This window comes from Pestalotiopsis fici (genome assembly GCF_000516985.1).
Source record: "Pestalotiopsis fici W106-1 unplaced genomic scaffold PFICI_Scf_1, whole genome shotgun sequence".
In the NCBI taxonomy this organism is placed as follows: domain Eukaryota; kingdom Fungi; phylum Ascomycota; class Sordariomycetes; order Amphisphaeriales; family Sporocadaceae; genus Pestalotiopsis; species Pestalotiopsis fici.
Window position 1 is genome coordinate 3,954,017 of NW_006917091.1, and position 22,303 is coordinate 3,976,319.

General features: G+C 51.9%; 9 protein-coding genes across 9 annotated transcripts; 5 read left to right on the plus strand and 4 right to left on the minus strand.

The window, feature by feature from the left end:
• Nucleotides 1-3,097: 3,097 nt before the first annotated feature.
• On the plus strand, nt 3,098-5,107 carry PFICI_01201 (uncharacterized protein; the record flags this gene model as incomplete). Its single annotated transcript, XM_007829782.1, has 1 exon — nt 3,098-5,107. One exon carries the CDS (start codon nt 3,098-3,100, stop codon nt 5,105-5,107), a length of 2,010 nt encoding a protein of 669 aa, XP_007827973.1.
• Nucleotides 5,108-6,005: 898 nt separating this feature from the next.
• Nucleotides 6,006-7,315, minus strand: PFICI_01202 (uncharacterized protein; the record flags this gene model as incomplete). Its single annotated transcript, XM_007829783.1, has 2 exons — nt 6,006-6,933; nt 7,011-7,315. The coding sequence occupies 2 exons, from the start codon at nt 7,313-7,315 to the stop codon at nt 6,006-6,008; spliced, it is 1,233 nt and encodes a 410-aa protein (XP_007827974.1).
• Nucleotides 7,316-7,942: 627 nt separating this feature from the next.
• On the plus strand, nt 7,943-8,329 carry PFICI_01203 (uncharacterized protein; the record flags this gene model as incomplete). Its single annotated transcript, XM_007829784.1, has 2 exons — nt 7,943-8,126; nt 8,214-8,329. The coding sequence occupies 2 exons, from the start codon at nt 7,943-7,945 to the stop codon at nt 8,327-8,329; spliced, it is 300 nt and encodes a 99-aa protein (XP_007827975.1).
• Nucleotides 8,330-8,907: 578 nt separating this feature from the next.
• PFICI_01204 (Inorganic pyrophosphatase) lies at nt 8,908-10,009 on the minus strand (the record flags this gene model as incomplete). Its single annotated transcript, XM_007829785.1, has 4 exons — nt 8,908-9,133; nt 9,189-9,532; nt 9,601-9,720; nt 9,827-10,009. 4 exons carry the CDS (start codon nt 10,007-10,009, stop codon nt 8,908-8,910), a joined length of 873 nt encoding a protein of 290 aa, XP_007827976.1.
• Nucleotides 10,010-11,216: 1,207 nt separating this feature from the next.
• On the plus strand, nt 11,217-12,546 carry PFICI_01205 (uncharacterized protein; the record flags this gene model as incomplete). The annotated part of the gene is made up of 2 exons (XM_007829786.1): nt 11,217-11,358; nt 11,420-12,546. 2 exons carry the CDS (start codon nt 11,217-11,219, stop codon nt 12,544-12,546), a joined length of 1,269 nt encoding a protein of 422 aa, XP_007827977.1.
• A 1,042-nt stretch (nt 12,547-13,588) lies between these two features.
• On the plus strand, nt 13,589-14,963 carry PFICI_01206 (Protein phosphatase methylesterase 1; the record flags this gene model as incomplete). Its single annotated transcript, XM_007829787.1, has 3 exons — nt 13,589-13,797; nt 13,902-14,743; nt 14,797-14,963. 3 exons carry the CDS (start codon nt 13,589-13,591, stop codon nt 14,961-14,963), a joined length of 1,218 nt encoding a protein of 405 aa, XP_007827978.1.
• Nucleotides 14,964-15,398: 435 nt separating this feature from the next.
• Nucleotides 15,399-16,180, minus strand: PFICI_01207 (DNA replication complex GINS protein SLD5; the record flags this gene model as incomplete). The annotated part of the gene is made up of 2 exons (XM_007829788.1): nt 15,399-15,939; nt 16,056-16,180. 2 exons carry the CDS (start codon nt 16,178-16,180, stop codon nt 15,399-15,401), a joined length of 666 nt encoding a protein of 221 aa, XP_007827979.1.
• Nucleotides 16,181-17,168: 988 nt separating this feature from the next.
• PFICI_01208 (uncharacterized protein) lies at nt 17,169-18,546 on the plus strand (the record flags this gene model as incomplete). Its single annotated transcript, XM_007829789.1, has 2 exons — nt 17,169-17,478; nt 17,561-18,546. The coding sequence occupies 2 exons, from the start codon at nt 17,169-17,171 to the stop codon at nt 18,544-18,546; spliced, it is 1,296 nt and encodes a 431-aa protein (XP_007827980.1).
• Nucleotides 18,547-18,884: 338 nt separating this feature from the next.
• Nucleotides 18,885-21,231, minus strand: PFICI_01209 (uncharacterized protein; the record flags this gene model as incomplete). Its single annotated transcript, XM_007829790.1, has 3 exons — nt 18,885-18,971; nt 19,031-21,044; nt 21,227-21,231. The coding sequence occupies 3 exons, from the start codon at nt 21,229-21,231 to the stop codon at nt 18,885-18,887; spliced, it is 2,106 nt and encodes a 701-aa protein (XP_007827981.1).
• Between the last annotated feature and the right edge of the window lie 1,072 nt (nt 21,232-22,303).

The window sequence follows — 22,303 nt, forward strand, 5'->3', positions numbered from 1 at the left end:
CACACACATACTCTCTCTAACTCCCTCCCTCCCTCCCTCTAGACTTGCATTTCTCTGGGACAGTCCGCCATTTCAAGCTAGAAGGATGAAAATATCATGACCAAAAAAATGGTTGGCCTTTTATCCATGGATCATATAGCTGGGTCGGACTCCCCAGGAATGCGGGAGGGGCGTGCCTAAAACAAGCCACAGGAACACACTCGCACGTTTTCAGGAACGCAGACATTCCAATCATCCAACGACTGAACGACCCAATATGAGTTGGCGCCACACCATCAGTCGTCCACCTGGAATCTGAGTCAAGGTCGCCTGGCATCTTCGAGATTTTACCCAGCAGCCAGCGCTGCACGATCTAGCCTGGCACTGTGCTCACTATTCTGCCCACCCATCATCAGCTCTGAAACATAAAATCGAACCCCGGATCTCCCTTCCAGATGAATACGGGACAGTGGGGCATTTATGCGGCTTCACCGGGTCGCTGCGCGAACCATCAGGCATGAGTACCAAACATGTCAGCTCGTTGGGTTGCTGGGTTCAACTTTTCCCATTGCTGGATCCAGGATAGCCCCATGTTCGTGACAGACATGTTTGCCAGACTCTTGAATGTCTTGCTCAGATGCTCTCGCATATCCCAGAGAAGGCTAGATTCACCATGGTTCGAAGCTTTTCCACAGTGGACGTTGGTGACAAGCAATCACAATAAACCTCGTTCACATATACCAGAAGCACGTGAGCTCGCTGAGAAGGGCTCCAGATCCATCTCCCTGCCTGCGGCTCAGCAAATACCGTACATTGAACTCCTTCCCTACCAGCAAACAGCCTACATAAGTACTCTGCGTTGCGCTCGGAATGTACCGAGATCCCCAGATCGAAATTAGAAACATGCAACTGAACACGGCCAGAAAAATGCCCGCCTGCAGAAGAGTGCTTTCGACCTATTAGCGACCAGGAACACACTGCTGGATATCTGGGTGCCCGTTCTGGGCTCACCAGATAATCTAGTGGACACTGCGTTCGCTTGAGTCAAGCCGCAAGTCACGGCCACTTTCTTTCAATCCGTCTGCCGGATCCGTCTATAGAGCCTAGCCATTCTTCATTTGCGTGTACAAAGCAAGGTGCTCCGAAAGTGGCAAGTTGGTGCTCAAATCCAACACAATGAAATACAAATAACATACCTGGCTACCAAGAGACCCAGGCGTTTTCCCTCTTGTCCTATTTGCCAACTTTGTTGTTGGGAGTTGTTGGTACAACGACGACAACCCTTTGAGGACAAAGTCGTCCAAGTGAAGTTGGCAAGGCCGATCTGAGAAAGGAAGAAAGACAGAGAGAAGAAAGAAAAGAGGCTGTACGCATGCAAGAAATAGTGCAGAAGCTCGACAAAGCAGATGTGCCGTGTAGCCAAGCTACCTACACCTATTCACTATCCTAAGCTGCCTGCACCTACCTACTGCCTATTGCTTCCTGTTGTTGTTCGGAGCAACCGCGCGTCAACGCTTTACTCAAACGCCTTTCGTATACTATTGGACTTAGCTAATGTTCCATACCCATTTCCAAAAAAGAACCATCACGTCGGATCCGACCCAGCAACCACAACTCAACACCTTACCTCGAGCTCTTTCTTGATCAAACGACCCCAGATTTTGACTTGATCTGTTTACACAACTCAACAGCTCTCTCTCACTCTCTCTCGCCTGTATCTTGCATGTCATCATCATCATCAACAACAACGCTGATTAAACATCACGAAGCGGGAACTTCCTCCTTTGAAGAAGGATAATCGGTTTATCAAGAAACCAAAGGAAAACAAAGAAGACATTGGGAAAAGCCGGTGCAGCACTTGGCGGCAGAGCAGGCTGCATCTCATTCAAGCGGTGTCAGCCAGCAGCGCTGGTATTGAGGCGCGTGCTTTCTGCAACGGCAGCAACTCGTTGTCCAACCATTGAAGCACACCTAGTTTCTGCTGCAGAAGCTGTTCCCGCCTGCTGCAGAACGAACTTGTGCATAGCACACAAAGTTGTGGTTGATGCCAAGGAGACCAGTGACTTCTCAGTAGCATCGCCAGGAGCAAGGAAGATCGATCAACTCTTCAACCAAAAGAAAAAGGTTCGCTCAAAAAATGTTTCCTTATGTCTGTCTCTATTCCCCATTGATGTCTTGCCGCGCGAACCAATTCATCATCTCGTATCCTGGTCCCTGTACGTGGTCATCGCGGAGTGGAAGATCCCCAGACAAGACACCAATTCACTCCTGTATGTTTCTGACCTGTCTATTCCACCACCCACCGCCTCGCTCTGTATCCTGTGTCTGCTATTTGGTATTATTGGAACGCCATCTAGGTCGCAACAGCTAGGTCCAGTCGGAGGGGTGCCTCAACTCTCCAGGCACTTTTTCCTGCACATGCACCGTCACAAAAGTACGGCCAGCTAACTCTCTGTAGTCGCCCAGTTGCGCATCACGCCCGTATCCTTACCCCGGCGACTGTACTTTGGGCCGTAATTTCTGTCAGATAATCGATTCGTTCTGACGGTACAGGCTGTCACAGTCACCAGGATACGTTGCTGTTCCAGTGTCTGGTCCGATCCATCGCTAACCTGACATCGGCTACTCCAGTTCTCCTCGCTGGTGTTACCGACAACCATCAGTGCCGATTGATTGACCGACACCGGTATCAGGTAGACACAGAAGTCTTGCCAACTGACCGCTGAAGACGTGGTATGATCGTGTACTTCTCACGCCAACATCGCCTATAACGTCTGGATTGTGCCTCTCCTCACCTATTCTTGCCCTTTAAATTCTTGGATCAGTGACAAAAGGCCGGCGTGACCTTCTGAGAATTGCTCTGTTCATGGCTTGATGTCCATTGTTGTCTTTGTCGAGGATCGCATTCTCTTTCAGCCAGGCAATCATTGTTCGAGAACATCGTCTTGTTCCTCGTTGCTTTGCACTGACAGATAAAACACCCTGAATAGTTCTGTTGTCGGCGGATTGTCTCATTCTGGCTCGTCAAGCATCCATCTCAGTCGACAGTAGCTCGACATCGCCGAAAGACGAGAATCATAGAGCTGGCATAGACTCTGTGATTTCTATACACAAGAAGATGGCCGATCAAGACCCGGAATCTCTCGCAATGGACTTGCACGAGCTTGATAAGCTCGCCGAGTTCAACGCGCAGGACTCTTACCAGCAATACAACTCTCCACAATATGGCAGCCCGGCGCCAGCCATGTCTCCTTATTCCTATCCGGATCCCGCACAGATGGTGAGTACATATGGCTTTCTTCCCGTCCACTCCTGGTACCCCGAGTTTTGGGGAACTCATACCCAGTTCTCTCCTTTTGATTACCAGATCTCGGCGATCAGCAATTATTCGAAACCGTCTAACAACATTGTGAACCAGCACAACGTCTATACAAGCACACCAAACACAACCCCATCCAGCCCGCATCCTTCTTTGGGATCCAGAACGACGCGCTCAGGACGCCGCATCGACTCGGATCCCCTTGGACCGCATCCAGCAGGCGTTCAGAAGACCTCGGCTCCTAAGACCAAGCCGAGGCCGAGGCCTAAGCCCAAGAAGAAGAAGAAGAGGGATGAGAGGACAGCACCACCTACAGTCCTTGAGCCGCTGACTGTGTTACTCGCCCATTTGGACCCCAACAAGGATGCCGACATTGAGGCCTACGTCAATCGATCCGTAGAGCAACGACTTAGTGAGGTCGGCGATGCCAGAGGCGGCAAGGGCAACAAGATCAAGCGACCAATGAATGCATTCATGCTGTACCGCAAGGGATGGCAGAACCGTATCAAGGAGATGCAGTCCAATGAGAACCACCAGGGCGTATCCAAGGTCGCCGGCGACGGCTGGGCCTTGGAACCCGATGAGGTGCGCAATCAATATAATACCTGGTCTGAGATCGAGCGCGACATGCACGCACAGGCTTTCCCAGACTACAAGTTCCAGCCCAAGAAAACGGACAAGCCCGAGACGAAGCCGGATGTTGGCAGTGATGGAGAAGAGACTGACCTCGAGGACAACTGGTCAGGAATTCCGACGCCAGGAAAACGCGGCGTCTACCTCAACAGCGAGGATCCAGACGCCGAGTATCTGCCCCCAGGCCGTGTCTCGAGCCGCACATATGGCTATCAACAACAAATGCCACCCTCACGCGCCATGTCTCAATCTCCTTACCAGCAGTCACCCTATCAGCAGCACCATAGCCCACCACCAGGTGTGCTCAACCAGTCGCATTTCCTATATCATAACCCCAACAAGCCACTACCGAACGCCTATCCATCGGCAGGAAATGGACACTACCATGCTCAGCGCATAGAGATTCAGCAACACAAGCCATCCCATGTCCATCCAGGTTACACGATTCCGCCTCAGCCCTATCAGACGGAGAATGTCTACTACCACCGGACCGAGGCACCCTCGCATCACCACATGACACACTCACCGCAGCAGTACCAACAAATGAGCCCGCCAGGACCTCCGTACCAGCATAGGACCACATTCTCCAACCCCACTGATCTGTACGAGTTTCAGGCGCAGGCGCAGGCCCAAGCGCAGATGTCGCGCTCACGACATCAAACTCCAGCATCAGGCTATCACCAACCTACGTACGCATTGCCCTTTGAGGACGTCACCAATCATGGACTGCCACTTCCGTCAGTAACGCCTCCAGTCATGACTGGCAATGACGGACCGAACAACTTCAACACAGCTTTGGGAGAAATGGGCGAGATTGGTGAGCTGGGTGACTTTGGCGACCATTTCCAGATTGCGCCAGGTGAGGACCCAGCGTATGAGCTGAATTTCCCAACCATTGGCGACGGCCTCGATGTGCTTGATCCGCAGCTGCTCAACCACGGCGCATGGACGGCTGAATCTCTGCCGATCGGCGCGCTGGATAGACCTGATGACTTCCTAGACCCCGAGCCAGAGAAGAAGGAGACCGTGGCAACTGGGGAAGAGGCACCACCAGTAGCCACACCCCTTACACCGATTCATGACGCTGCACCGTCTTCTACACCAGTGAGCCTCACGACAACCCAAGAAACCCCTGTGCAGCCACAAACACCAGATCAGCATACCCCCAGTGCCTAGTGAGTGCGGGTTGCGCCAGGTCCAGTGTGGACGGCATTTGAGGAGTGAAGAAGATAGTGCATGCTTGTTGCTATCACCGGCATTCATGGGTTTTCTTTGTACGGTTGCACACGATTAGTGCTCACTGGGGGGTGCTGGGCGTTTCACCACGTCGTTGTATGTGGGAACAAAAAGCCTTCAAAACTGCTTCATTCTCGTGTTCAAAGGCGCGAGAAGGGGAGACGAAAATTATTCGCTATGGAGTAGGAAACAAAGCATGTCTCCTTCCCAACGCTATAGGACCAATGATGAATTGGAACCACACATAAAGAAAAATATGAATTAACGGCAATGGATTGTTTTTGGGAAGAGATGGACCCTTTGAATCAATGGGCTTCCTCAGCACAACACAGCTGGGGCTTTTTGTTTTTTTCCCCCTCCGCACAACGGAGGTCTTCATTGTCCATATTGAATGGGGCTGAATCCAAATTCCCATGTAATCGCCCTACAAGACGAAAGAATATGAGAAAAGGGTTGGAAGAGGTCATCGGGGAGAGAAAAAAGCCATGTGTCTGTCCAGGATAGACGACGATAGAGCAGAGGACCAAACGATACCCCGGCAGTCGCTGCACTGCTATAATCCATGTCCTCGCCCGTACATTTTTCTTTGCCTGTAGCATACTCGGCCGCGTCGGTAGACATTACCGCACGGCAGTTCCGATGCCGAGTTGATAGCATTATGCAATGCATGCCCAGCTCTTTGTACTTGATGACTTGAAATATGAAGACATGACTCGTTGATCTATCGTATGCTGTGAATGCGTATCTGACAAAGTCAGCTCAAGAGACTTGGCATGTTGGTGTGTGATCTTATCCCATTATTCAGTACAATACGCTTGGTCCTAAAGATTCATTGACATTACAGTTCTACTCTGACCCTCTCGGCCTCTTGTTGGACTGGCTCTGCTTCTTGGGCAAATTCTTGAGCGTCGACAGCTTCATGTACAAGTTCTTCATCCATGACGACTCCTGCTTTTCCTTCTCTTGCTTCATCAATCATGCGTCCAATCTCGTCGACCATGGACTCATCGTTGCCCGGGTCTGTAACCATTTCCACTTCGGGCGCCGCAGCCTGCGGTTGTCCCACTTGCACTGTGTGAATGCCCTCGTTATTCATGGACGCCTCGACGGGTTTCCCTTCCAAGGGCACGGCAGCGATAATGTCTTCCTGGCCACCGCCCCGGCCGGCAAGACTGGTCACGGCCACGGTGCCGCGGAACAGCAGCCGGAGCGGGAGCCAGACGAGCCACCACAGGGGACCGTACAGGAGGCGGCGAAAGACGAGCCAGCAATTGGTCGCGGCCAGCATGTAAAACGACGTCTGCAGGTACCACGTGTCGCTCTTTTGCGACGTGAGCAGCGTGCCCAGCAGGTCGCGGCTGCTGGCCAGCATGACGTCGAGCGACGAGTACGACTCGCCCAGCTGCGCGAGCGCCGCCGTGCTCTCCTGCAGGGTGCGCCGGGCAAAGTCGCTGCGCGCCAGCTCGCCGGCCATCATGTCGTGGGTCCGCCGCAGCGCCGCTGTCACGTCGCTGCTCGAGGCCACTGTCTGGTCGTCCTTGCTCATTTCCGACCGCGCCGTCTTGGCTCGTGCTCGTGGTCGGTGGTGGTGGTGGTGGTTACTAGTTGCTGCCGCCGCAAGGCCGTCAGCTGGCGATGACCTTCCCGATGTCTTGGACGACCGCGGTTGTGAGAATGAGGCCCAGAGCAGTTCCCTCTCGCGCTTCTGCGCCTGCTTTAGATTGTCTTGTGCTTGTAGTTGTGCTTTTCGGAGGAGAGGCCGACAGCTGTTTATCAAATGTGCCTTTGTTAGCAAGTGATGAACCCAGAAAGAAACGCAAAAGCCGTATTCGTTGGGCCGTACCTCTTCAGTTCCTCCCCGAGGCGCTCGGCAGCATCCTCGAGCCGTTCCTTGTCATGCTTGAGCGCCTTGAGGGGGCGCAGGCCCAGTATCTCTTCCTGCAGCAGACCGAGGTCGTCCTCTTGCTCCTGAATCAACTGAATGATCTCGGTGCTCAGCTCATTGGTCGCCGTGTCGTCCAGGTCGCCCGACTGCAAGTAGTCGAACTCGGCCAGCCGGGTGATGTGCTGCTTCAGTTGCCCCACGGCTTCTTGGAGTGTGGCGAGTTTGGCCTGCAGTTCGGCGAGTCGCTCGACGGCGCGCTCCATTGTGATACCAAGCTGCTGAAACTGGAATGTGGTGGCCAAATATTTGAGCTGTCCGTCTTGTTGGACTTTGTCAAGGAGTCCGGCTCGCAAGTCCAAGGGTTTCCCAAGCTTGGCTCTTCGTTTTGCTGGTAGACCAGATCCGGATATTCAGCTGTACTCAGCTGAAACCGTGAATCGCCTATCTCACGTGTAGTAGTTTCACAAGCAAAAATGGCCTGTGAAGCCAGGTTACTGCCCTTTCATCAAACAGAGCAGTGGTTAATTGCCAGAGTATACCTAGATCTCATTGGCGCATTGCTGGTGACGTTGGATGCCAATTCGTGTACGTACCTGGACCTACCCGACTAGGATGGCGTGGCATTAGTTCCGTTCTGGTGGGGACCCTTGATTTTCTGCACCGCCACAGAGATCCTATGCGCCACAGCACCCTCGGACCGGGATGCCAGAGAAATCGCAAGCTTCCGATCCAAGCGACAATCGCGAAATGTCGTGGAATAGGTGATTGACGGGTCCTATTTTGTGGTACATAACAGCCAAGGTAAGCATTCAATTCACCCCATTGATTGCTCGTATTCAATATAGAGCGCTTCTGACATACTACTCGTGTGTAGAAAATACCTGCCCAAGATGATTACCAGGTTCATCACCGAGGTGAACACAAAGTTCAACCCGTTCTCGGCAGCCTCGAGGTCGACCCGGCTGTTCCTGGCCAACCTGCCCCCAAACTGCCGTGCCAATGGTGGTATGAAGTTGACGACGAGCCTCCTGCCTCGTGCATCGACCGAGTCGCCACTCCTGCATATCAAGTTTAGTACGTTTGCGCCCCATTGAAATTCGACTGCTTTTCCCTTTGAGCTAGGAACACAGGAAACAAAAAGGCTGACATGTCACACTGCAGAGGATGGCAAGGAGATGAAGCTGGACGGCGAGAAGCTGGGCATCAAGGGGATTGTTGAGGAGGTCGACCGACACTCGAGAATGCTCCAGAAGCAGGCAGATCTGACTGAGGGTTAAGAAAAGACCGTGTACCAGAGCGGCGTGTATATTTCGGAACTACTACGAACAAGAAGCAAAGTATTTGGCAAGGCGTTTAGGAAACTCTCGGGCCAAGGAACATTTCGCGGAGATCATGTCAGCTGTTACATATCCAAACGACCAAAAGAAATTGTATGATATGGGAAGCGTCAACGAATGGCGAACGAAGAAAAGATGTATAAGCTGCGCAAAAGGCAAAGAATACACGATACCCCCAAATATACCAAGGTGTCTCCATTCCAGATATTGGAAGTATTCCTCAAAAGCCAGCGCTGCCAAGGCATAGTATGATTACCACAAGATGACATTATTTACATCTTTATTACTCCATTTCTTTCATACATCGACCATGCACAGAAGTACCCAGACTACCAAGTCTTGCATTAGAGTGATTGAATGTGGTATTTTTATTTCTTTCATATTTGAGCTTTTATGTCAAGTTCTCTACAGCAACTAGTACGTAGTCAATGTACGTGAATTGTGTCCATCAGATAAGACCCTTGAGCCGGCATCACGGTCGGGCAATCATATCTGCTGCAAGTCCTCGAATAGCCTCTTTATGCGGCAGCACCGCTGATGAAGAACCACTTGTCTATCGAGCTGTCGATCTTGGCAGGGGCGAGCTCCTCGTTGGCGGGGATAGGAGGCAGCTGGCTGGCATCAACGCGGCTGGGGGAGCTGCCGACGGTGACGTTGGAGGTGGAAACACCGCCGGGCTGGGTCTTGCCGGTGATGAGTCTGTCCCAGGCCTCAGCGCACTCGCGGATAACATCCATGGCGTAGCTATTGGTTTGTTAGCGAATTGTGCTCATTTGTCATGGCATCAAATGGGACTTACGCCTTGTTCTTGCACTCGCCGGTGAAGGCGAACTGGTTCTCGGGCTTTCCGTCAGGGATTTTGTAGATACGGAACCACTCGTTGGTGGCACGGAGAAGGCCAGGCAGGTGGCGCTCGACGTCCTCAACGTCGTGGAGCTTGTTGGCAAGGGGGTCGTTCACGTCAACGACAATGACCTTCCAGTCGGTCTCACCCTCGTCGAGCAGAGCCATAACACCAAGAACCTTGACCTGCTTGATCTGACCGGTGTAGCCAACGAGCTCACCAATCTCGCAAACGTCGAGAGGGTCATTGTCACCCTTGGCCTTGGTCTCAGGGTGGGTGGCGTTGGGGTCCTCCCAGGTCTACAAGGCAATGTGAGATTCTTGTGCTGTATAGTAGGGGGGCGAACAGAGTGTCAATGCGGTCTTACCTGGGGGAAGGCACCGTAGTTCCAGATGTATCCCTTGTGGGGGAAGCAGTTGCGGACGAATCGAAGCTTGCCCTTCTTGATATCCTGCTTGATGGGGTTCAGGAGCTCCTCCTTGGAGATCTGTGAATGACAAAATGTCAGCCTTTGGCTCGAATTGAGCAGTGTGAGATTGCACCATGGGGGGGCACAAAGATGGCGTAATGGGGTGCAGTGACGAAATACTAACCTCGAGCTTGGCGTTGCTCCAGCGGGGAATCTCAACAACCATGTTGAGGATGCCCTTCTCCTGGTCGGCGTACAGAGGGACATCGTGGAAGGCGGAGACGGGGACGCCGTCCTTCTCAATGTAGACACGGTGCTCCAAAGTGTTGGGAGCACCAACCTTGCGGACCGAGTACTCGGAGGCCATTGTGGACGGAGAGTCTTGGGTCTGGTGAATTGAACGGGAAGCAGAGCTCGAGAGATGTCGAGCTATTTGTGCAGATCGCTGGGACGCAATTTTGTCCGAGGATGAACTACGACTTAATAGTAGGGAAGAAGAAGAAGAAGAGGAAGAAAGCGGTCGCGAATTGTTGTGACGAAATTTGGATGGAGGGGCGGCGGCATCAGGAGGAGGGGGAGGGGTTCGGGCTGCTTCTAGTGGCAGACCCTGTCCCTGGGGCGCCGCCTGAACAGGAGAGTGGTGCCAGTTCTGGTGAGCAGACAGCGACTGAGACTGTGACTGAGAAAGAGCGTGCTGGGCCCGCCTCCACTGGGCGTGCTGCCCATTGCCTGATCGGTCCGCCAGCTTGGACGAGCGGAGGGTGTGATTGGCCCGAGATGGGCAATTTGTTAGCAGTAGTGTTTGAGGTGGATGAGTGAATAATATGCGGCTTGGGCCTTGTTTAGCTGCGAGAGGCAGGAGAGGTACATGTGGCGGAGTTTGCGATAGCGGCAATCTCTGCAAGCGGAAGGCTCTCTGCAGACTCTGCCTCGCTGCTTGCTGGGACAACATGAAGACAAGAAATCAAATGTCACGAAAGACAAGGGGGAAGGGGAGACTAAATGATTCGCACTCCAGATATAATCGTACACGCCGCGGCTGCAAACTCCGAATCGGGATAGCGAGCGAACGATGGAACCGTTACAAGGCGATAGACAGATTATTCGGTTACTTTTTGTTTTTAACCAAGGTTAAAGAGGTGATCGGACCTGTCAAAAATGGTACAGCGAAACCGCTGGCTTTCTTCAACAACGCTCGAATCGGCTGGTGGGTGGGCCTAATACACACAACATAGTGCTGGGCTGTCCCTATCTGTACTGTATCGCAGTGCTGGCACATGCATTAATCACTGGTGTGGCGCAAACTTCATCACCAGCCACACTTTTTTCATACAGTCTGCTTGCCTTCTTCGCATTGGTTATAGATCTGATTGATAAGATAATCCCTTCAACCCCAAAGGGGAAAAAAAAAAAGTGACTCAAATGCTGGCGAGTGGCGGAACCCACCGGGCGGAGCTTCCTGAGGGTAAAGGCTTACAAACATCAAGGGACGCCATCTCTGACTCCTGCACTCTCGTTTAGTTCAACGCCTCTTCCAGGTCATGTCCATTCTCAACCGACTGGTTAGAAGCGCCATGACGACCGAACTCAAGAAGGTTCCGATTCCCCGTCGCGGTGTCGACTACAGGGGCAAAATCGTGCTTGCGCCCATGGTGCGCTCGGGAGAGCTACCCTCTCGTCTCCTTGCGCTACACTATGGCGCAGACTTGGTATGGGGTATGTACAAGGTCGCACTCTTCCAGGAAGATTCTGCGCAGCTGCTAATATTGTTCCGCAGGCCCCGAAACGGTGGACAAGGCCATGATCGGCACCACGCGCAAAGTGCACCAAGAAACAAATACCATCATGTGGACTCGCAAGCCGTCGCAAGGCGCCAAACAGCCTCGAGAAGACCTCAAGGACAACATCATATATCAGGTGCATCCGGAAAAGGAAGGACGAAACCTGATTTTCCAAATGGGCACTGCCAACCCCGAACTCGCCGTCGAGGCAGCAAGAATGGTTGCGGCAGATGTTGCGGGTATCGATGTGAATGCAGGATGCCCAAAGCCATTTAGTGTACATTGTGGTATGGGAGCTGCGCTGCTCAAGACGCCTGATTTGTTGTGCTCCATTCTCGAAGCTTTGGTAAAGAACATTGCTTCCGAGTACGAAATCGGCATCAGCGTCAAGATCAGAATACTCGAAACTCCGGCTGAAACAGAAGCGCTTGTTCGAAGGCTGGTGGATACCGGTATCACCGGTCTGACGGTTCATTGTCGTACGACTCCTATGCGTCCCCGAGAAGCCGCCATCCGGGAACAGCTACGAATGGTTGCTGATATCTGCCATGAGGCTGGTGTTGCTTGCGTCATGAACGGAGATGTCGAATCTCGTGATCATGGTCTGAAATTAATGGAAGAGTACGGAACTGACGGTGCCATGATTGCGACCTGTGCGGAAAAGAACTCGAGTTGTTTCCGAAGCGGCGCAGATGGCGGCCCAGCTCCATGGAAGGAAGTCGTCGAACATTATGTCCGATACTGCATGGAAGTTCAGAACAAGTTTGGCAACACCAAATATTTGCTTTGCCAGATTATCCCTGGAAAGCAGCGAGAGTACAAAATGATTAGCGCCTGCAAGAGCTACACCAAAGTCTGCGAGATGCTCGGCTTTGAGAATCTTGTGGACCTGGCACGGGACGTTGACGAGAGGCTCGGCATTGATCCGGCAGGCGGCCCAAAGAACAAGTCGCAAGCACAAAAGCAGACAAATAAGAGCGCCATGGCTGCTGGAGGTCAAAAGGCCGATTTCAGGCCCAACGCCAAGAAGCCCCTGTCGGAACGAGGCGTGACGGCACAACAAACCGAGACAAATCCGGCGCCGGCGGTCCAATTGGCAGAGGGAGTGGCGATGCCAGCATGATACGACGATGAGCATTTTGCATTAGATGGCGAGGGAACACAAGCATTTGAAGGCGTTGAGGCAAAACAGGCATACCCACTGCGAAGCAAATGGCAAAATAATGATTATATTTGCCATGCGTTGACACATTCAAATAGACGCACATGAATATTCGGATAATTAAGCAAAGATGATTGCTCAATAGCACAAGTTTTCAACAATCAACATGCCTGCAATTGATGACAACAGGAAACGCCTACTCATGGTGGTATTTTCAGACAAGCAATGACACGGTCTGGAGTGTGAGCAAAGCAAATAGATCCTCCATTACCAGCTATAAGTATTTCTTTCAATCAAGATCAATAGTCGGAATCAATATGCCTCCTAACAAACGCTACCCCCTATTTCTCTGTTTCTCCATAATAAGTGTATTTATGCCAGTTGCATATGATACCCTGAAAAGTGTGATGATGATTATATTCTAGGGGTATGAAATTATAGCATTGGCTAAGTTTGGCGCTGCAGTAGCAATGATTGGTTATTTATCTGGTCAAAGAAAGAACAATTCCGGAGGAAAAATAAGATGTACTTTTTGGTTCCATTCAATGTATTTAGGAAGTATGAATAGCCAAGACATCTCTTGGTGGGATGATGTCAACCCCACCAAAATGGCCCCGGTACCCAAGGGAATCCATACGAGCGCCCCATTGTTGAGTCCGTACAATGAACGTCGATAGAATGGGATTTCCAAACCAGACTTGGACGATAGACTGGAAGCATCCCGTTTGAAATGCTCATTTAGTGGATTCGTCTTTCATGTCATGTTTTTATAGTCTTTGAGGAGTTTTGGTAAGTACGGTGGAGCTACTGTACCTTGATATCTGCAACACGACTGACAACATAACCCTGCAGCCGTTCCATCTACTACATTAAGGGTACATACATACATACTACAATACCCTCACTCCTCAACATCTGCGGCAAGCGACTTGTAGCAGCAGCAGCACCTACGGGGATGATTGCGAGCCAAATTTCTTGACTCTCCAACATACAGACATTCACAATGAGTGACCTCCAGAAGGCCCTGGGCAAGTCGAGGCTAAGCGCAGGCGTGAGCCCCGACGCCTTTGATGAGCGCGAGGAGCAGGATAGCTACATTGGGGACCTGCCCGAGATGCCCATCGAGGACGACTCTTCGTCGGCATCCTCAGCTTCCTCGACGGGCACCATTATACCGTCGCCGAGCCGCAATCTTTTTGCTCGACCTGAAGGGTAAGGAGAGAAAAAGAACAAAACACACATTTACTCTCTATCTTTCCCCCCTCATTCTTCCATATCAAAAAAAAGCATTTTCGCTAATCAGGCAAGACAATCAGAGTGCCGAGGGGACGCACATTAGCCCAGATACCATGGACCACATACTTTGAGAGGGAATTATTTCTTAAGCCATCCGACGCAGATGCCTCGTCTTCCAGCCCGACGATTCACGCTTATTTGACCTCACCCGTCGGCAAGGGACCGCTGTTCGTCATGCACCACGGCGCCGGCTCGTCGGGGCTATCTTTTGCCGTCATAAGCTCCGAAATCCGGAAGCGGTTGCCCGCCGCCGGGGTACTGTCGCACGATGCCCGCGGCCACGGCCAGACGGTGGTGCCCCCGGCCGCCGCTGCTGACGAGCTCGACCTGAGTCTCACCACCTTGTCCAATGACCTCTTGGCCGTCATCCTCGAGACCAAGGCTGCCATGCACTGGCAGGAGCTCCCGCCCATGATTCTGGTCGGGCATTCTCTCGGCGGCGCCGTGGTGACAGAATTGGCCAAATCAGGGGCCTTGGGCAATTCTCTACTTGGCTATGCCGTACTCGATGTAGTGGAAGGCTCTGCCATTGACGCATTGCAGAGCATGCAGACCTACTTGTCTACACGACCCACCGGTTTTGCGACTGTCGAGGCAGGAATCGAATGGCATATCAGATCGAGGACGGTGCGGAACGCCATATCAGCCCGCACAAGTGTACCGGCGCTTTTGAGCCACTCTGAAAAGGAGGGCGATCCCAGACCTTGGAAATGGAGAACAGATCTGGCAAAAACACAACCATTCTGGGAAAACTGGTTCGTGGGTTTGAGTAAGAAGTTCCTTAGCGCCAGAGGTGGAAAGCTGCTGCTTCTGGCCGGAACAGATAGGTTAGATACGGAATTGACCATTGGCCAAATGCAAGGTAAGCCCAGCGTTCACTCTCGCGGGTTTGCCATCATCGCTAATATAGTGCAGGAAAATACAACCTCCAGGTGTTTCCAGAAGCCGGCCACTTTATTCATGAAGATCTTCCTGAGAAGACAGCAATATCTCTGGTAGATTTCCATAAACGGAATGACAGAAGCGCCCTGGTTCTACCTCCCAAGGTGTCTGATCTCCTTAAACAGGGCAAGAGAGTATAGACTATAGATCCGGCCATCTACACATGAAAAGAGATATGCTTATTGATAGCGGGGGAAAATCTTATTGTCCGATCAACCCAGTCCTCGACCTTCCCGTGGAGATTGTGAATATCGAATCGGCCAATTTAGCCACTCAAGGAACTGACACGAAAGTGTTGATTCTCTCGGTATGATGCTTCCTCGCTACTGATATTTAGCATGGTCGCTTGGCTGCTGTCAAAATCGTACAACTTACAACGTGCCTCCCATGATGGAACTGACATCGCTTTCAAAGACTTGGCGCCTTCAAGGACGGTATATGGTAGATATGCTTGCCTCGAAGCCGCCCAATCAGACGGAATACTCTGTTGGGAATATTTGAGACTTCCCAACTCCAATGTTCTCCCGTCGTGGGCCAAAAGTATGATATTTTTAGAAATTTCTCCCAAACTTTGGTCATACTAGTTCGGCTTTGGCTTCGTCCACCAACGGCTTTGCATCCGACCATCGCAGGATCATGATGTCTCCCGCCTTGCCGTCCATCCTGCCGTCGGCATCGGTGCCCCTTCCCTCAACGATGGCGTCGCGGAGGAGGCGCAAGAAGACGGCGCCCTCGAGGTCAGGGGCATCAATCATGGTGATGTTGCCGCTCGTGTCGTTTAGATTCTGTAGATTGGGCGGGAAACTGCCGAGGAAACTGGACAGGTAGTGATTGTGCAGCAGGGCCTGGTGGCGGGTAGCGTAGGCGAGCTCGGTGGGCGAGAGGCGGGCGCGCAGGGACGCCGACGACAGGTAGTGCAGCGGGTGGCGGTCAATCTTTGCGACGCGGGCGCGCAAATACGAGCGCACGAGGAACTTGAACCGCTCCAGCTCCGTCTGGAGCACAATGAGGGCAAAGTTGGTCTTGGGGTCCATGTCGCCCGTCATTTCTTCGATGCGCTCGATTTGCGACTTGATGCGCTCGTTGACGCGCTCAAAGAGGCCATCGGTCGGCCAACTAGAGTAGAGGGAAAAGAGATGTTGTTTAGCTCACAAAACATTATACCCAAAAACAAGAAAAACCGGTCGAGGTTAAAGAGTGAAGAAATGGATTTCGGGGGCAAAAGCCCGTACCTGAGTAACTCTGGGGCTGATCTTTCGGCCACCCAGGCGCGCGTTAACATTTGGAGATCGCGCGTCTCGTCGGGAATGGCATTTTCGGTCGGGTCGACTTCGCGCAAGATGTCGTCGATATCCATGGCTTGTTTTTTTTTTATGAGAATCAATTACAGATATATATATGTGCGTACCGAGATTGAGAATTGCGCAATCGGACCGCGTCGGCAATCGACTACGTGGGAGGTAGTATAAAAACACTTTCAAGGCACGTTAAAATGGTAATTGAAATCGAGAGTCGCGTTCCAAGGACGCTGATGGGGATTCGTTCACACAAAGTTCAGAATAGCGGGGGAGGGGCATTTGGGCAATCGAATGCGGGGCGGCGGAGCGGAATTGATAGCGCGGCTTCGACCCGCTGTAGTATAGAGACAATGGCACTGGATAGATAGGTCAGTAATTATCCATGTCTATATTTATTGTAAATCATCTATCTTTATATCAAGTACGAACATCATGTTATGAGAGAAGCCTCATGATTATACCCTCTTTTGTTATTTTTTGTCTGAAATTAAAAATGAATAAAATTGTTTATTGAAAACATGGATAATCGGTCGAGTATAAAAACATTCTGCATAATGGATACAAGTCATGAGGACACGATGGACATGTTGCTTATTCTCTAGCCATAATCATAATCGCATATACGTAAATACGACTCACATTCCGCGACCCTGAATGTGCTGTCTTGTGAATAACATTACTCACACTCAGTTGTGAATATTGTCCAGCGTGCCAACATCACGGTTCCTTTGCGCTAATAGAGCAGCTCCTCGGCAAAGCTCCCCCGCAGGGTACAGGGGGTTGGGAAAGCTCGAGTACTTCGAGGAGGACCCCGAGACATGGTAATGATCCTTCGTTCAATAGCTATATATGAGCGTGTCGGCTGATCACCATGTCTTGACTGGACATCATCCACTTGCGTCATTGGTGTAGCCTTGCAATACTTTCCTGGTCGGTGTATTGTAGACTACGCGTGCGATACTATATATATTAGCTAGTTGGATTGGTCGTCCTACCTCGCAGCACCAAGATTATTCAGAAATCTTCCTCCATCATCAAGATAAAATCATGGGTCTCGAAGACGATGGGAGCAGCGTCGAGGACGCGCCGAGCTACGGGCAATACCAGCTGCAAATCTATGCGCAGGGCATCTTTGGCGGCGTCAAGCCAGCTATTACGACAGACCCCAACAAGCTGCGGGAGCAGGCCCAAAAGGCCATGTCGCCCGAGGCCTTCAACTACATTGCCGGCGGCGCAGGCGAGGGTGCAACTGTCGACGCCAATCGCCTCGCCTTTCGCCAGTGGAAGATTGTCCCGCGTATGCTGCGGCCAACGGTGCCGCGGGATTTAAAGGTTGAGCTGTTTGGGCGGACTTACCGTGAGATGTTCCCTGTGCCTGCTTACTGTTCTCAAACCATAAATGTCTTTTTTGAAGCAGGAAAGCTGACGGCTAGAGGTAGAAACGCCCATCCTTCAAGCCCCCGTGGGCGTCCAGTCCGTTTACCACGCGGACCGGGAGATTGGCACGGCGTCAGCATGCGCCGAGCTAGGTGTGCCATATATCATGTCAACGGCATTATCTTCGACGATCCAGGAAGTGGCCTCGGCGCTTGGGGGAGGGCCAGGCTTTGACGGTGGCCCACCGCCCTGGTTCCAGCTGTACTGGCCAGTCGACGATGAGATTACAGGTTCCATTCTGCAGACGGCACAGGCGGCCGGCTTCGAAGTCCTCGTCGTCACCCTCGACACGGCAACCATGTCGTGGCGACCCGCGGATCTCGACCGCACATTTCTTCCCTTCATCGAAGGCATCGGAAACGCCGTTGGGTTTGCGGACCCCGTCTTTCGGCGCAAGTTCGCCGAACAACAGGCCGCGGAAAACGAAAATGACGGTACCACCGCAACGCCCGAGGACAACGTCGCCGAAGCGTCGAGGTACTGGATTCGCGAAGCCTTTTCAGGAGACAGTCATCCGTGGCGCGACCTGGCATTGCTACGTCGGCACTGGGGAAACAAGCCAATTGTGCTCAAGGGCATCCAAGATCCGCGCGACGCCGTGCTGGCGCTGCAGGCGGGCATGGACGGCATCGTAGTCAGTAACCACGGCGGGCGACAGTGCGATGGAGCTGCGGCATCGCTCGACATGTTGCCTGAAATCGTCGACGCCGTTGGTGACCGGATGACGGTGCTCTTTGACTCGGGGATACGAACAGGGGCTGATGTCTTCAAAGCCCTGAGCTTGGGCGCCAAGGCCGTGTTGTTTGGCAGGCCAGTCATGTATGGTCTGGGTCTTGGCGGCAAGGACGGGGCGAGACACGTCTTGGCCTCGATCCTCGCAGACTTGGACCAGACACTCGGTCTTGCTGGCGTCAAGAGCGTTTCCGAGTTGAACAAGACGAATCTGCGACGAGTATCATATCCGGGAGATATCAAGTCGAGCCTGTAATCGTAATTTCATCACCGAGTATATCGCACAACCGAGTAATGCTTATAGAAACAATGATTCAACGCCTCCTCTCGTGTAAGTCGTATGCTTCTGATCGGCGGACTACTCATACCAGAGTGTCACCAGAGCTACTTCAATCCTTTATATCGCTAGCCGTGTCGCTTTCTCGCAGAATCCCGCGCCTCCCATGAATAATGATATTTGTTGAGCAAGATTTTCCTCAGCCTTGAGGTACCCTAAAGAGCTGCGCCATCTTGTATACGCCGAGCCAAGCCGTTTCCCGTCCCTGATCCTTGTAGAACTTTTTTCTTCTTCTTTTTACCCTTACCTTGGCCTATCTATCCGATAAACTCCGTGCTGAGCATGGTTTCCCAAGGTTGTCCGGTTTCCCATACTTTTTCCATAATCCGCCGAGCTTTGTGAACCTAAATCATGTGTCAGAACGGTCTCAGCTGAAAGTAGGACTGGTGATTCTTGATATTACCTTTAAAACAGCCGAGTTCACTTGGTTCTCGCCGGTGCCAAGCCGCTCAATGACAAAAGCCCTCTGTGCCTCATCTCTTGCATCGCACCCAGCCGTGAAGATGGGGAACAGGGAGCAAGCCTCAGCGCTCCCTCCTCTCCGAATCCTAGAAAAGCAAGATATGATCTTGCTGACGGCTTCTTGAACCTTGTCGTCATCAGAAGGCCTCCCCAGGATTCGCCGGTAAAGATGGATTAATCCGGCCCAATGGAAAGCTTCGTTCGTGGCAGCGAGTTCCGCTCGATCCCATTTATCAAGGTTCCCGCCTGCTAGGATATGTTTACAGGGTGTAATTGGTTGGTTCATGCTGCTCTTGATGTCGCTTTCGATCTTGAGCGCCGTTTCCAAAACATCCTTGCTTGGCTCCCAATCATCGCGAATAGTATTATCCGGACCAATGCGCTCGTTGTCGCAGTTGCGAGCGAGGTCTGCAATCTTTGCCAATAGGTATACGCATCTCGTCGTGAAACCCATTATACACTCAATCTCATCATATCCGTCGTGTTTGTCCTCGAGTTCGTAGTCAAACATCCAGGCGGTTGATGAATCCTTCGGTCCGCCGGTCAAGCTTCCCATGACGTCAAGGTAAGCAGCCCAACTCCAAAGAAACGAACAGACGTGATCTTTTCGAAAGTTTGTCTCGTAGTGGAGCCCGCCCGGCCGAGCCACGATCAATTCTCGAGCAAGACCGAGGTGCTTCTGCCACGGTATAGAGTACCCAAACACCTTGGGCGAGACAATCTCCAACGATGCGAGCATGATGGCTGTGGCTACATTTGCATCCGAGAAGTTCTGGTTCGGATCTGACAAAGCCTCTCGCAAAGCAGGGAAGATGTCGTCCACCCACATGGCTATACGCAAGCTCGGCTCGGGGTGTCTCAACAGACGCGCTCGATGGGATGCAGAGTATGCAAGAATAAGAGCCAGAAGGTTTTGGTTCCTCACAGCCATGAGGGGTAGAGTCGTTCGGAAGGGATTTGCCTGGGGGTCGTCGTATGGAACTAACACTTTGGCTGTGTGGTGGATAAAGTGGTGAAAGTAGAGCAGGTTCATGGGATTCTTCGTCAGGCTGGATGGCAGCGGCTCCAGGTACTGAGGAATGTATATCTCCACGGGCTTGTCATAGTAGGCCTTGGCTTCACCCTTGATATCTGTAGCCTCAAAACCAAATGAGAACTCCGTGGAGAATAAGTCCGTCTCGAATTCCCCCTCTGGCGTTTCAATACGATCACGTTGGCTCAGAGGTGTATAGCCTGTGCCAATGGCATTATCGTCGTCGTTCTTGCCAAGGTCTAGGTCTGGCAAGCCGCGATCAATGCCGTAGAATTTTGGTCCATTCTGATGTGATGGTAACAAGTCACCTGGGGAAGAATGCTGGTAACTGCTGGCATCATCTTGCAACCGGCCCCCAGGCCCCGACAAAAGGGAATGTACGGACATTCTCCTCAGATCAGGTGAAGGCTCGGACCGTGGAACATGGCGCGAAGGACCCTCATCGCTATATATGGATGCGGCGGGCGTCAATGGTGATCCGGTAGAAGATGTGGTTGAGGCGGGAACTCTGAATACGGGAGTTCCGACGTCTACGGTGGATGAAGGAGAAGAGTAAGGTTTCTTCTCTGAAGTGTCCGAGGGGACTGAGCCGGGATCGAGCTTGATGCGCTTGTTAGGCACTTGAAATTGGTCCGACGGACTTCCATAAGTGACACTCGACGCGTCAGCACTGGGCGTGGTGAAGTTGGATTCCGGCTTCACCGAGCTGCCCGGGGATACCAGCGGCTCCAGCTTGCGCGTGGATGTGTTATTCGGAGCCGGGAACTGATGAACCAATTTGAAGCCCTTGGCCGGAGCCGGAACCGTCGGTGATAGCACATCCTGACTGAAGTCGATAGTGCCTGGCTCCTGTCTCTTTCCCCGGCGGCCATCCCAGTTCAGGCGGATGCTATAATCGCAAGTCTCCCCCGCCTTTTGGCAGCTATAGGAATGATATTAGATAATTTGTATATAATAGAAAGGTGTACACGTGAGCACAAGTGGGAGAAAAATGACGTATGATGATTAAAAGATGCAGAGAAACTGAGGGACTCTGATTGAGCAACATGACAAAGAATAATAGATGGAGAAATCCATACTTGACACATGTTGGGTGCTCTTCACCACATTTGATCTTACGGTTCTTACACGGCCTATTCAGAAAGAAAAAAGACACAACAGTTAGCGGGTTTCAGCTCCAAGCTCCAGTCAGTGAGGGGCAATGAACGGGGACGGGATGGGAATTTGGGGGCGGGCTGCAGGTTCATCTCGGGTTTTCTAACCAACAACCGTTTCTACTCCTTCTTTTCGGTTCCGGTGCGCCGGGTTTCTTGGGTCGAGGCATTGCTGCTATTCTGCTGCAGCGGCAATGCGCATGCGCAGGGAGGTGGGTTTCTTTTGCTTTTTACAAAAGAGGTAAAAGAAATGCCGGGTAGGAAGGGTAAAAAAAGAAGAGATAAAAGGATTAAAAAAAAAAAGTCAATTTATCAAGGTGGGGAATATAGTGACCTGGGGGCCAAGAAGCGTGAGGTTTTTCTAAAGCTGGGGAGAAGATGGGGACGGCCAAGGCATCGTCGACGTCGACGCTGCAAGGCAAATCCGGAGGGCCGGGAGGACATGGACACTACAACTTGACGCTCATGGCGAGGCTGCGTCCTTGTGAAGGTGAGCGAGAGGCGATGCCGGCAAGGGTAGGTAGGTAAGGTAGGTGGGAAATGTGAGGATGAGATGTGAATGGGCGATTCGAGTGTCGGTAGGTACAGTTGTAGGCAAGTCAGTCAGGTATGTAGGTAGTAGGTAGGTAGATAGGCGGTAGCTAGGTGAGGAGATACAGTAGTAGATCAGGTAGGTAGGTAGGTGCAGAATGTAGAATAGCACCAAGGTAATAAATGTAGGTACGTAGGTATGCAGATTGACGTCGCTGGGGGACCTTGTTGGTGAGCAGCTGCTTGTGCTTGGCTCCGTGTTGTGTTCAAAAGCGGCCTGTCTGTCTGCTGTGTCTTTTTGCTCCTCTTCCTTCTTCTTACCCACATTCTAAGTAGTAAAAAGCAGGCAAAAGTAGGCAAGGTAGGCAAGCAGATTTGGGCAGGTTGTGATCGTGCATATGAAATGGAGCAGATAGATAAGCAGGTCGATCCCCAGGTCTTTTGCTCGCAAATGCGCTTACACCTGCATTCGACTAAGCGGCGACCAACGAGAACA